The sequence below is a fragment of the Chiloscyllium plagiosum genome, unplaced genomic scaffold (genome assembly GCF_037043375.1).
Source record: "Chiloscyllium plagiosum isolate Xiang-an unplaced genomic scaffold, Cpla_swu_hap1 HiC_scaffold_9, whole genome shotgun sequence".
NCBI lineage: Eukaryota > Metazoa > Chordata > Chondrichthyes > Orectolobiformes > Hemiscylliidae > Chiloscyllium > Chiloscyllium plagiosum.
The window spans coordinates 49,309,404-49,324,903 of NW_028270147.1; the positions used below are offsets into that span (position 1 = coordinate 49,309,404).

General features: G+C 41.7%; 1 protein-coding gene across 2 annotated transcripts in view; it reads left to right on the plus strand.

The window, feature by feature from the left end:
• The window catches only part of spata6 (spermatogenesis associated 6), a 94,274-nt gene extending 85,979 nt beyond the window's left edge, over window positions 1-8,295 (plus strand). For both annotated transcript variants that reach the window (XM_043699238.2, XM_087990612.1), the window contains 2 exons: window positions 5,748-5,833; window positions 7,021-8,295. In XM_043699238.2, coding sequence (XP_043555173.2) covers window positions 5,748-5,833; window positions 7,021-7,180 — 246 coding nt within the window. In that variant the 3' untranslated portion in view covers window positions 7,181-8,295. The remainder of the gene's footprint in view (window positions 1-5,747; window positions 5,834-7,020) is intronic.
• Window positions 8,296-15,500: the final 7,205 nt, after the last annotated feature.

Genomic DNA, 15,500 nt, shown 5'->3' on the forward strand with positions numbered 1-15,500 from the left:
ATGTGTTGTTCTTCCCTACTGGACTACACCTCATCCCATCCTGCCTCCTGTAAAAAGACTATCCCTCGTTCCCAATTCTTCCTTCTTCGCCGCATCTGCTCCCAGGAAAACCAGTTCCACCACAGAACACACCAGATGGCTTCCTTCTTCAAAGACTGCAATTTTCCCAGCACGTGGTCGATGATGTGCTCCAGTGCATCTCATCCACTTCTCGAACCTCTGCCCTCGAACCCCACCCCTCCAACCGCAACAAGGACAAAACTCCCGGTCCTCACCTCCCACCCCACCAATCTCTGTATACATCGCATTGTCCTCCTCCATTTCCACTGCCTACAAACGGACCCCTCCACCAGACATGTAATTTCCTTACCACCCCTACCTGCTTTCCGTAAAGACCATTCCCTCCGCAACACTCTTGTCAGGTCCACCCACCCACCCCCCAACCAACCCACCCTCCCCTCCCGGCACCTTCCCCTGCCACTACAGGAATTGCAAAACCTGCACCCACACGAATCCCCACACCTCTGTCCAAGGCTCCAAAGGAGCCTTCCACATCCATCAGAGCTTTATCTGCTCTTCCACACGTAATTTACTGTATCTATTGCTCCCGATGTGGTTTCCTCTACATCGGGAATACAGGATGCCTACTTGCAGAGCGTTTCAGAGAACATCTCCGGGACACCCACACAAACCATTCCCACCACCCTGTGGCTGAATACTTTAACTGCCCCTCCCATTCCACCAAGGACATGTAAGTACTGGGCCTCCTCCATCGCCACACCCTAATCACCCAAAACCTGGAGGAAGAATGCCTCATCTTCCACTTTGGCAACCCTCCAACCACATGGGATCAATGTGGATTTCACCAGTTCCCTCATTTCCCCTCCCTCCACCTTATCCCAGTTCCAACCTTCCAGCCGCCCTCCTGACCTGGCCTACCTGTTCATCTTCCTTCACTATTATATTATCAGTTCCACCCTCAGTATCACCATTACCCCCACCTCCATCTCTGTATCACACTCTCAGCAACCTTTCCCCTATCCCCACCCTCCTCCCATTTATCTCTCCACCCCCTCGGCTCCCAAGCCTCATTCCTGATGAAGGGCTCTTGCCCGAAACGGCCATTCTCCTGTTCCTCGGATGCTGTCTGAACTGCTGTGCATGTCCAACACCACACATTTGACTCTGATCTCCAGCATCTGCAGTCCTCACTTTCTCCCCTACCTTTTCAGTTTCTTTGTCCTCCTTTACTGTGTTCTAAAACTTCCCAATCTTCAGATCTTTTGCTATCAGCGGTCACCTTATAAACCTTTTCTTTTAATATTATGCAACTTGCTTTGTCAGCAACAGTTGATTCACCTTTTTTTGAATTTTTGCACCATAATAGAATGTATAGATGGTTTAAGCTGTAAGTCATTAACTGTACATTGCCTATGGACAGTCATACCTTATAATTTATTTTTTGAGTCTAACTGCCCTCTTGTGTCTCATGCTTTCATAATTTCCCTTATTCACATTTAACACCCTTGCTCAGATTGAACTACCTGACGTTTAAACATAATGTAAATTATATAGTTAAAAATCACACAACACCAGGTTATAGTCCAACAGGTTTATTTGGAAGCACTAGCTTTCAGAGCGCTGTTCCTTCATCAGGTGGTTGTGGAGTATAAGATTGTAAGACACAGAATTTATAGAAAAAGTTTACAATGTGATGTAACTGAAATTATATAATGACAAAGACCTGGATTGTTTGTTGAGTCTCATCTTTTAGAATGACCATGTTGATTTCAATTCTTTCATATGTAAACCGCAAAACTTTTTAAAAAAGTTACATTCTCAAGTGAACTTTAACAATTGGTGCCATGTCGGCCCAGGTAATGTATTGAAGGTGTTAGCTTCCTGTGTGAGGCTCTGTGCCACAATGGTCAGACTGATTCTAATCTAAAAAACAGATTTACAGATTCTTACATGGATTCATGCAGTTTTTGAGCAATATAAAATGTAATTCTGCAAGTACAAAATCACCCCAAAAACTTATATGGGTATGTGTGTGGGGACGGATGTTTATGAGTGTGTGTGTGTGTGTGTAAAGGTGTATAAGTCAGTGAGAAGGTGTATGTGTGAGTGTATGAGAGGGTCTGCGTGATTGTATGGGTCTGTAGGAGAGTATGTGCGTCTGTCTGTGTGTGTGTGCGTCTGCCTGTGTGTGTGTAGAGTGCAGTGGGGTCACTTGTAGTGTGACATGAACCCACGGTCCCGGTTGAGGCCATCCCCATGGGTACCAAACTTGGCTATGAAGGATGCCCTTATAAGAATGGAGTGTGATGCTCAACTCAGCAAATGCCAGTTTCGACGTGCCACAGCAAGGAACCATATTGACCTCCTCAGGAGACAGACATGAACTGCAACCGACAGGATACCTTTCGTTGTCCAATACTTCCCAGGAGCCAATAAACTATGCCATGTTCTTCGCAGCCTGCAATACATTATCAATGAGGATGAGCACCTCGCCAAGACCTTCCCCACACCGCCACTGCTCGCCTTTAAACAACCACCAAACCTCAAACAGATCATTTCTGGTCAATACCATTCAATCTTGTCACGGTAGACACTGCAAGGCATGGATACTACCATTACATGTGGGGATACCTCCCACCATGTACGTGGCAGGTACTCATGCAACTCAGCCAACATTGTTTATCTCATATGCTGCAGGCAAGGAAGCCCTGAGGCACGGTACATTGGCAAGACCAAGCAGAGATTACGGCAACAGATGACTGGACACCGAACAACAGTCAACAAAGAGGAGTTTTCCCTCCCAGTCGGAGAACACTTCAGCGGTCCGGGATATTCGACCTCAGACCTTCAGGTGACCGTCCTTAGACCGGACTTCGGGACAGGCAACAACGTAAAGTGCCAAGCAGAGGCTGATAGCCAATTTCGGTACCCATGAGGATGGCCTCAACCGGGACCTTGGGTTCATGTCACACTACAGATGACTCCATTGCACTGTACACACAAACAGACACACACACACATGAACAGATGCACAGACAGACACACACACTCTCCTACAGACCCATACACTCACGCAGACCCTCACTCATATGCTCACACACCCACTCCCACACTCCCACATGCACCCTCTCACAGACTTATACCTCTTTACATTCACACTCGCACACATACATACACTCTCTCATAGACACTCATACCCCCCCGCCCCCCAACACACACACCCACATGCACACATACACATATAAGTTTGTGGGGTGAATTTGTACTTGCAGAATTACATTTTACTTTGCTCAAAAACTGCATGATTCCGTGTAAGTTTCTGTAAATCCGTTTTTTTAGATTAGAGTCAGTCTAACCATTGTGGCACAGACAATCTCACTCAAGGCAGCTCACACCTTCAGTGCATTATCTGGGACGACATGGCACCTATTGTTAAAGTTCACTTGAGAATGTAACTTTTAAAAAAGCTTTGTGATTTACATATGAAATAACTGAAACCAACATGGTCATTCTAAAAGATGAGAGATTTAACAAACAATCCAGGTCTTTTTCAATATATAATTTCAGTTACATCACACTATAAACTTTTGCTATAAATTCTGTGTCTTACAATCTTACACTCCACAACCACCTGATGAAGGAGCAGTGCTCAAAAAGCTAGTGCTTCCAAATAAACCTGTTGAACTATAACCTGGTGTTGTGTGATTTTTAACTTTGTACACCTCAGTCCAACATCGGCACCTCCAAATCATGTAAATTATATCATATCGTGGTCATTCATCCCTTAAGGTTCTTTCACAACAGGTTTATTAATGAGTCTCGTTTCATTATATTATGCTAGTTATAAAATAGCCTTTCCTCAAGTTTGCTCTTCAACATGCTACTCAAGAAAACCATCCATAAGATTCCAGAAACTTGTCCTCTACAATTTTAGTACACAAATGATTTACTCAGTGTATATGCAAAATGAAGTGACCCATGTGTTTTTTTTAATACACTTGTGGGACGTGGGTATCACTGCCTGGCCAGCATTTATTGCCCATCTCCAATTTCCCTTGAAAAGGTAGTGGTGAGCTGCCTTATTGAACCATACGGTACAGGTTGACCCACAATGCCCTTGGAGAGGAAATTTCAGGATTTTGACCCATCAACAGTGATAGAGTGGTGGTACATTCCCAAGTCAGAATGATGAGTGGTTTGGAGGGAAACTTGCAGCCTGTGACATTCCCATTTATCTGTTGTCCTTGTCCTTCTAGGTGGAAGTTGTTGGGGGCTTGGTGGGTGCTGTCTTTCGATCTTTGACTAGGTTCTGTGCTGCATTTTGCAGATAGTACACATTGCTGCTATTAATTGTTAGTGGTGGAGGAAATGGATGTTTGTTGATGTGGTGCCAATCAAGTGGGCTGCTCTGTCGTCAGTTGTATCCTGAATGGTTATTCAAGCTTCTCTCTTTTCCCATTAACTCTTGTGTCCTCACATTCATTACAATGAAGCTTTATGTTATGCACTCACACAATGTGTTGTGGATGCTTCCAAAGGAATTCGATATTATCCCTCCATAACCTTAGCCAAATGCATGTTGCGCAACCAAAGTCTTCATGCTACTAAATTGGAAGAATTGAATTCTACCAGCCTACATGGAAGCCACTAACACCCCTATCTGCCCAAAGATAAAGTATCAATCAAAAATATGTCTTTACATACTTCCAATTCAATCTGCAAGTATGACAGCTGCAAAATGGTGTCTTTCAGCCCTATTTATACAAGTATTTCTGATATGAAAAGCTCAGGTAATGCATTTAAGTGTGTTTGTCTGATTACATTTGCTCAGTTGACGTGCACACAGGTAATGGTCAAGATTGCTTGAGACTATAATTTGTTAATCCGCATTTTTGTACAATGAAAGACCTACCAATGAAATGCAAATTGAAGCCAGATGGATGGCATTTCCAAATCACTGCACTCACGTTATTGCAATCTTCTGCCTCTAGCAGAGCCTGACATTCCAAACAGCAGATAGTAACTTACTCTGCCCAGTTTGCACATGGTGTGCTGTAGTTGTGCAATTGAGTTTTGATCCAAGATGGCAAGGTTCCAGCTTCATGTTCTTGTGAGAAAGTATACTTCATATTCCCTTTTGCATTACTGTCCCTCTGCTGAGCCCTTTATATAACTATTAATGTCCTCGTTTTACCCCCAAGTCCCATGGCTTTGCAAATTGCCATGCAGCTGCCAGATACCTGCTTTGACGTGTATGTCAGGAATTGGTGCCACTTAGTTTCTCAGGAAAGGAGAGGAGAGTTGGAAATGGCACAGAAATAATATGAGTTCGACCAATAACAATGAAATGCAAAAACCCTCGCCGTTACCCATGCCACAGAAAGAGGAAAGTCCCGCTCCATATCTCAGTTTGCTAAGATCTTAGGAAGTAATTCCAAATTTTATACATTTAATAATTACAGCTGAATCTCTGGTGTTAATAGCATAATTCTATGACAATCTTGGTAATTCCAGTGTAACATAAAATTGCTTAGCATGTGTTATAAGTTTTGATATGTTCACTTGGTGGTTTTGGCTCCTCACTGAGAAAGTGAAGTTAAGTAATTATGTAAAAGTAAAGCAGGAAACTTTGATCCTCTAGGAGTGTTTTTAGTATGTCAGTCTAAAACAGTAAACTTGAATTGCTTTTGATTAATATGTTTTTTAACTTTTACTTCATGCTCTAGAATTCTTCTGCTGAAGTAGATTATCCTTCAGGTGTAAGATCTGTCTCATCTGTAAATTCATCCTGTGACAATACAGGCCATCTCAGGTACAGATGGATTTTAATATTGTAAAACACTTTGGGGTCTCTTTAAAAACTCTGGGGGGTTGAGAAATCTGAGACAATTTTGAATTAGAGGGTTTATTTTAGCTGCCTAGCCATTAACATGTTTCTTAGCCTACCATCACCATTGAGTTAAGACAACATAACAGATCTTAGTTAGAATTATTCATATCTGTTATTTTCTGGTCATCTAAAACAGATTGAACTCCTCGTGTCGGTATCTACAGTGTGCTTTATTATTGTTTCTTCATACACCCAATGTTAATATTAATTTTAGTTATCTTCAATTGTATGTCTTATTACTCATATTCTACACAGTACACAAATGCAAGGAATCAGAAGAGATCATTCTGGAATCCCTTCAGTACAGAAAGTGGTTACTTGGCCCAGCAAGTCCACATCATTCCTCCGAAGAACAACCCCCACCACCCCCACCCCTGACCCACTCCCCCTACCCTATCTGAATAAACCCACATTTACCATGCCTAATGCACCTAGTCTGCACATCCCTAGACATTACAGACAATTTACCATAGCTATTCCACCTAACCTGTACATCTTTGGATTGTGGGAGGAAACCGGAACACCTGGCGGAAATTTATGCAGACATGGGGAGAATCTGCAAACTCTACACAGAAAGTTATGCAAGGCTTTGGGTCCCTGATACTGTGAGGCAGTAGTACTAACTATTGTGCCACTGTGCTGCCATATTCAATGTCAGTGAAATATTATATCCTGTGATACCTCTTATATCTCTCCATCAAATTTTGCCTCTATTTCCTTGTTAAGAATATCCTCAGGTATTCTCCCTATCAGCTATCATTACATACACGTGAAACCCAAATCACAGCAACCTACTGAAGAGCCGCTGAAGAAATTCCTGGCAATTTATTTTGTGCTTTGCTGATAGTTTTCACCTCCCCATTTAGCCTTTTTGTAATCTATCCTGAGGGATATATACTTAATTTGTATTCAGTCTAGTAGTGATAATGTTCTATCTTTTGAAATTAATGAGAAAACTGTGTGCAGATTTTATGCATTTTCCTCCTAAGGTATTTCACTTGCTTTGTAATCTGAAGTCAGTTTGTTGACTATTTAAAAATAGATAAATGTAAACTTCATAAAAATGACTTGTACAACAGAACAATCTGGCCTTCTTTCTGTCTGTATAGCTCAGTGCTCCATCAAAATGCTTCTGTACATCTGGGGGATGGTGATTATTGGTCGAATCGTGCTGCTGCTTATAAAGGAAAGCCTCACAGGGCAATCTTTGAAGAAAGTCTAGAAAAGATCTACAGAAATATGTACAAGAAAGCTTCAGATAGCACATAAGGATTGCATAGACTAATGTATTTCTGTATGTCACTGTTGTATCAGGTTTGGACTTTTTTTCTCCAACCTGTTTGTTATTTTAGTAAATAATGGTAAATAATTAATTGTATTGTTTATGCTTTTCACTTGTGGAAATAATTAATGTCCACAATAATCATGATTACTTGTGGTTTTTGATATTGTCAGGAAAATTTAAATTTTTAGTATTTTCACTATTTATTTTGAAAATAAAGTCTACAACTTGATTTGTGGTTAGATTTGGGAGGATACAATTAAACCATTTTTGTCAGAACAATTTATAAGTATTTCTTAAAATATTTTACATTTTGCAGTCAAAAGACTGTAGTGCAACTCTGTGATTAATTTTCAAAATAGCTATAACAAAGCATCGGTGTGCTTAATTTTTGTACCAAAATATTTTGTAGCAGTAAAGTATGAAGAGTTAATACTTGGAAAATTTAAAGAATTAGTATTAGTTAGCTTAGCTTGCTTATGTTTTGTACATCATGTTAAAAAGGACAGAAATTTAATTTACAGCAGTATCTGTGAAATATGAAGTTTGTGCCACTAACTGAAGTCAAAATGATATCTATTTTTTAAAAAATGCACTCCCTATTAGATGGAAAGGCAAAATGTCAAATGCGATGACAATAAAGGTCAGCTGTATTCTTTTATGCAGTCATGTCTCACAAATATAGAACATAGAAGAATACAGCGCAGTACAGGCCCTTTGGCCCTCGATGTTGCGCCGATCCAAGCCCACCTAACCTATACTAACCCACTATCCTCCATATACCTATCCAATGCCCGCTTAAATGCCCATAAAGAGGGAGAGTCCACCACTGCTACTGGCAGGGCATTCCATGAACTTACGACTCGCTGAGTGAAGAACCTACCCCTAACTTCAGTCCTATATCTACCCCCCCTTAATTTAAAGCTATGCCCCCTTGTAATACCCGACTCCATACGCGGGAAAAGGTTCACACTGTCAACCCTATCTAACACCCTAATCATCTTGTACACCTCAATCAAGTCACCCCTAAACCTTCTTTTCTCTAATGAAAACAGCCCCAAGTGTCTCAGTCTTTCCTCATACGATCTTCCTTCCATACCAGGCAACATCCTGGTAAACCTCCTCTGCACCCGTTCCAGTGCCTCCACATCCTTCCTATAGTATGGCGACTAAAACTGCACACAATATTCCAGATGCGGCCGCACCAGAGTCTTATACAACTGCATCATGACCTCAGGACTCCGGAACTCAATTCCTCTACCAATAAAAGCCAGTACGCCATATGCCTTCCTCACCGCACTATTTACCTGGGTGGCAACTTTCAGAGATCTGTGTACATGGACACCAAGATCCCTCTGCTCATCCACACTACCAAGTATCCGACCATTAGCCCAGTACCCCATCTTTTTGTTATTCTTCCCAAAGTGAATCACCTCACACTTAGCTACATTGAATTCCATTTGCCACCTTTCTGCCCAGCTCTGCAGCTTCTCTATATCCTGCTGTAACCTGCCACATCCTTCCTCACTGTCAACAACTCCTCCGACTTTCGTATCATCCGCAAACTTGCTCACCCAACCTTCTAACCCCTCTTCCAGGTCATTTATAAAAATGACAAACAGCAATGGTCCCAAAACAGATCCTTGCGGAACACTGCTAGTGACGGCACTCCATGAAGAAACTTTGCCATCAACTACTACCCTCTGTCTTCTTCCATCCAGCCAATTCCTAATCCAAACCTCCAACTCACCCTCAATGCCATATCTCCGTATTTTCTGCAGTAGCCTACCATGGGGAACCTTATCAAACGCCTTACTAAAATCCATATATACCACATCTACCGCTTTCCCCTCATCAACCTCCTTCGTCACCTTTTCAAAGAATTCAATAAGGTTTGTGAGGCACGACCTGCCCTTCACAAAGCCATGCTGACTATCCTTGATCACATTATTCCTATCCAGATGTGCATAAATCCTATCCCTTACAATTCTCTCTAAGACTTTGCCCACAACAGAAGTGAGACTCACCGGCCTATAGTTACTAGGGTTATCCCTACTCCCCTTTTTGAACAAGGGAACCACATTTGCTATCCTCCAGTCTTCTGGCACTACTCCTGTAGACAAAGAGGACATAAAAATCAAGGCCAATGGCTCTGCAATCTCCTCCCTTGCTTCCCAGAGAATCCTAGGATAAATGCCATCAGGCCCAGGGGACTTATCTACTTTCACCTTTTCCAGGATTTCCAACACCTCTTCTCTACATACCTCAAAGCCATCCATTCTACTTATTTGTGACTCAGTATTCACATCGACGACAATGCCCTGTTCCTGAATAAATACTGAAGAAAAGTATTCATTCAGTGTCTCCCCAATCTCTTCTGCCTCCACACGCAACTTCCCACTACTATCCTTGACTGGACCTATTCCTACCCTAGTCATTCTTTTATTCCTAACATACCTATAGAAAGCCTTAGGGTTTTCCCTAATCCTACCGACTAAGGACCTTTCATGTCCCCTCCTTGCTGCTCTTAGCTCTCTCTTCAGGTCCTTCCTGGCTACCCTATAACTCTCAATCGCCCCAATTGAACCTTCACGTCTCATCTTGAGATAGGCCGCCCTCTTCCATTCAACAAGGGATTCCAATTCCTTATTAAACCACGGCTCCCTCGCACGACCCTTTCCTCCCTGCCTGACAGGTACATAATTATCAAGGACACTCAATAGTTGCTCCTTGAACAAGCTCCACATATCACTTACACTCTTGCCTTGGAGTCTACTTTTCCAAGCCACACATCCTAAGTCATGCCTCACCGCATCATAATTTCCCTGACCCCAGCTATAACTCTTGCCCTGTAGTACACACTTATCCCTCTCCATCACGAGAGTAAAAATCACCGAATTATGGTCACTATCCCCAAAGTGCTCACCTACCTCTAATTCTAACACCTGGCCTGGTTCGTTACCCAGAACCAAATCCAGTATGGCCTCACCTCTTGTTGGCCTGTCTACATATTGTGTCAGGAAACTCTTCTGCACACATTGAACAAACACTGACCCATCTAACGAACTTGAGCTATAGCTTTCCCAATCAATATCAGGAAAGTTAAAGTCCCCCATAACAACCACCCTATTACTGTCACTCATCTCCTGAATCACCTTCCCTATCCTTTCTTCAATGATTCTAGGACTATTAGGAGGCCTGTAAAAGACTCCTAACAGGGTGACCTCACCTTTCCTATTCCTAACCTCAGCCCAAACTACCTCAGATGGCAAGTCCTCATCCATCGTCCTTTCCACCACTGTAATACTATCTTTGACAAGCAATGCCACACCTCCCCCTCTTTTACCCCCACCTCTGACCCTACTAAAACATTTAAATCCTGGAACCTGCAACAGCCAATCCTGTCCCTGTTCTAGCCATGTCTCCGTAATAGCCACAACATCGAAGTCCCAGGTACCAACCCACGCTGCAAGTTCACCTACCTTATTTCGTATACTTCTTGCATTGAAGTATACACACTTCAAGCCACTTTCCTGTTTACAGACACCCTCCTTGGAAATTGATGCCATGTTCCTAACCTCCCTACACTCCAGGCCCTGCACCCTGAAGCTACAATCTGGGTTCCCATGCCCCTGCAGAGTTAGTTTAAACCCCCCCCAAATAAGAATCAATATGAATCAGAAATTCCCAGTCTGTTATAGTACACTAAGTATTATGCATTCATATTTAAGTCATTGTAGAATTCCAAAAATGTGTTTATCCTTACTAATCTTTACAGTTTAGACAGTGCAATATGCAATAAATTTTATGCTCATGCAGTTGTTAGGATTTCGACAGCTATAACACTAAATACTAGTTTCATGCTTCATGTACTCACGTCTTGTACATTGAACGCAACTGTATTTGTGTGAGAATGATTTGGAGTCTAACAAATTATTCCTAAACAAAGCAAATATTAAATGCACTTTTTTTTATATTTGAAAAAGTACATATTTTCTATTAATTCCTACATTTAGAGTTTCTGTCAGTTGTCTGTTGTAACTCTGGATAAACAGTGTAAACAACCCTTTATGCTGATTTTCTGAGGTTTGCCCTGATGTGCTATGATAACAATGTGATTATGTTAAAATGTGACTGATTTATGAACTATGTCACTATGAGCACTTACTGAGAAGAGCTAAACGTTGCAACTTGTGAAAGTAAGAATGGATATAGGTAATTCAACATTACAGAAACTGTTGAATTACTTTGCAAGACTCTTTGTTAATTTTACCAATACTTTTGATGATTTGTACTTCCAGTTGTTTAAACAAACGAATTTGTGTTTGCGCAGACCAGTATTAGAATTAGTTCTGTAATCATAACTAACTTGCATTTTCATTAATCTATTCATACAAAAGGTGTCATCATGTTAAAGGAATAGTTCCATTTATTAAGGGTGTTATGTATCGTGTCCTGTATTGAATAGAGTAGTTTTCTCATCCTCAAGTATGGACAAATGGCAAGCTGACAGTGAAGACAATAATGTCGGTCTACAACGCCTGCGTCATAAGAATACTGCTGTACGGCAGTGAAACATGGGCTACATATGCCAGACAGGAGAGAAGACTGAACACCTTCCACTTGAGGAGTATCCGCCATAATCTGGGCATATCCTAGCAAGACAGAGTGTCCAACACAGCGGTCCTATCTCGGTCCTTTCCCAGCATGTATACTCTCAGGCAGGGGAGACTGCGCTGGCTGGGCCACATCTGCTGCATGGAGGACGGCTGCAACCTCTATGGAGAACTTTCATCCCCAGAAAGAGACCCACTGGCTGTCCCCAGCTGCGCCAGAAGGACGTTCGCATGAGGGACTCAAGGCGCTTGATATCATTACAGAATCCTTCGAAAGACTTGCAGCTGACCACAGGAGATGGAGAAGCACCCTGAACCAACACGTCAAAACAGGGGAAAAGAAGCTGATGAGTACTGCAGCAGACAAGTGAGCACTCAGGAAGGAGTGCAGCAGCTCAAGCAGATCAATGGCCACATACAGATGTGACCTCTGTGACTGGGATTATCACTACTGTATTGGTCTCTTCAGTCACAAGCGGCGTTGTTTCAGGGAGGCAGAAAGCCAGAACACGACGATGCAACCCATGGTCAGCCATGACCGAAAGGGGTGTCACTCACTCAGTTTTCTCATTACATTCCACAAAATATTTCCTTGTAAAAGACCAAACGAGATTTGACTTTCCTGTAATAATGAAACTTATTGACTGAAGTGATCTGGCATCACTTCAATTTCAAAGTCACTATAATTTAGAAACTTTCAAGGCTGCTCATCAAACCACCTTAAATGTTGCAGTTAGTTTTAATCTGACAAGAAAGAACTAATCAGATAGCTAACTTTAATTTTCTAACTTCAAAACATGTCACATGTTGAAGGCCATGCTTAGCTTGGTTCCACATTTCTCATTGCTCTGGAGCAGCTGACTTGATGTGTGCAGTATAACACTTCAATTTCCCCTCCCACTTCACCAAGGACATGTCGATCTTGGGCCTCCTCCATTGCCAAACCCTTACCACCCGACGCCTGGAGGAAGAATGCCTCATATTCCACCTTGGGACCCTGCAACCACAAGGGAGCAATGTGAATTTCACCAGTTTCCTCATTTCTCCTTCTCCCACATTATCTCAGTCCCAAGCCTCAAACTCGGAACCCACCTCCTGACCTGTCCATCACCTTTCCCATCTATCTGCTCCATCCTCCTCTCCGACTTATCACCTTCTCCTCCACCTTCATCTACTTATCGCATTCTCAGCTACCTTTCCCCCAACCCCACCCCCCTCCCATTTATCTCTCAGCCACCTGGCTCACAAGCTTATTTCTGATGAAGGGCATATGCCCGAAACATTAATTCTCCTGCTCTTTGGATGCTGCCTGACCTGCTGTGTTTTTCCAGCGCCACACTCTCAATTCTGATCTCTAGTATCTGCAGTCCTCACTTTCTCCTCCCTTGCAGTATAACTACCCTATGAGGCTCTGATTTTGTTTTTGGCAGTAAAGTTAACTTCTTCTCTAAAACCGTATGTTGAAGAGATTGCATTTAAAAGAAAATATGTGTTGTAATGTGAATCAACAATAATGATAATAAAATATTGCTAAAGATTAATTCTAATCAAATTGCATAAATATTTTCCAGAGTTGTGCATTAAAAAATGCAATAATTGTTTGTAAATATAATAATCTGCTCAGCAGATCCACAGACTTGATTGAAGGGAACTGTTACAAGAGCTGAAGTATATTTACTACCACAGTGTGCTAACATCAGCACACTATTTTTGCCATAGATTTAGGACAAGTTTGTAAAACACTATAAAAATTCACAGAAACAAGTATAAATTATTTTAATAAGAAGTATCATTATGTGATATTTATTAATTGTATAGTTGTGTTAGTTTTAGTAGGTTAATTGTATTGTTTTAAATGACAGTCAATGCTAATAAGTTTTGTTTAATAAAATAACTGTACTTAAATTTCTTTTGTTTTTGCAACTAACTATGTTGACCCTTAGTCACATCGCCTAAAACTTTTGACCATAAATACAGTTGAACATAAGGACAATAAGCCCAAATCACCTTGATCTGCTATTGCCTCAGTCGATTCATTTAACAGAGTGCAACCATGTCCATTATACTAACATCACCCACAAGTTATCAGAGCCTTAAATTTGATTCTGCAACATTTGCAGATGATCAAATGGTTTCTTACAGTTACAGTAAAATTTTCAGGCAGTGAAAAAACATTTTTTTTTGTTGTTTTAGTCCAATTCTTTGAGGGGTTTTAAAATTATTATCCTCTCTAAAAATTGCACTATGCTCACTATTGTTTGTCAAGCATTTTTAAAGAATAAGTAGCGTTAAAAAAATTCATTTTTATATTTAAGGAAAATAGACATGGTGTAAGCTTTGCCTTTTCAAATTTGTTTGTGTTATTTTAATGTTCAGACGTATTCTAGTGAGATTCTAGGAGACCTATGCCTGGTTTGGCATTAGCAGCACAGGCATAATGATCACCGTATCGTCAGGTCTAACTTCAGAGTTGTACTCAGAAGGAATTCCAGACCTCAATGTTTAGTAATACTTAGCAAAAGAATGATTATATTATGTTTAGCATCTGGGTGGTAACAGAATTATTATGAACATGAAATGTTTGCACTATATTTGTAACTGAAGATGGTTATGGTATACTTAATAAGGAAGGTGATCCTACATTGTCTAATAACACAGTAATTGCATTGTATTTAGTAATAGGATGATTCCATTTACAGTATATATAATATTAGACGGTGACGGCCTTGGCCCAGGTATTCCTATTACTGTTGGAACAAATTTGGCTGATGGTAATTCTTTTTAATATTATCCACTTGCATGTCACCAATTTTCTGGCCAAGAATCTGCATCTGAACAGTCCCAAATGCATTCATCAGAGGAAACCAGGAGTAGCATAGCAGATCTTTTCTCATGGCATTTGATGCTTCAGGAGTTACAGGTCTCAAGGGCACTTTGACAGCACCTGAGCAAAGGAAGATGTGTAAAGTAAGCGAGGGGATAGTGTGCTGAGTGGGTTGGTAAAGGGGTATGGGAGAGCAACGATTACATCAGCCTGCCAGAGCAGACCAATGAAAGTTGTTAAAGAGCTCATTATGATTTTGTTAAAAGGAAAGGTTGAAACTTTCATGGAGGTGCTGTGTTTAACCAACTGTCTGAGACTAACCAACTGCAGAGGTAGGTACAGAATAGTTGAGCCAGTTATGGCCCCTTCATGGAATTACCACAACTCCATAAGAGGGCTCATGCATAAAGAGGATTTCAATCTTTGGAAGGCAGTAAACAGGATCATCAGAGCACCTCTGCCTTGGTGGGGGCAGAAGAGTTGGTAGCAAAGTTGCCAATCAGTAGTTAGATTAAAATTTGCAATGATGGCACAACTCTCAGAATTTTGGCCTGGTGGCAATGATGGACAGCATACTGCAAAGGAAGGATGAACCTCCGAGCATCAAGAGAGCACGGGAGAAGAAAAAGAGCAACACCGTGAGTGGGTGGCGCGTGGGCGGCACGGTGGCACAGTGGTTAGCACTGCTGCCTCATAGCGCCTGAGACCCGGGTTCAATTCCCGCCTCAGGCGACTGACTGTGTGGAGTTTGCACGTTCTCCCCGTGTCTGCGGGGTTTCCTCCAGGTGCTCCGGTTTCCTCCCACAGTCCAAAGATGTGCAGGTCAGGTGAATTGGTCATGCTAAATTGCCCGTAGTGTTAGGTAAG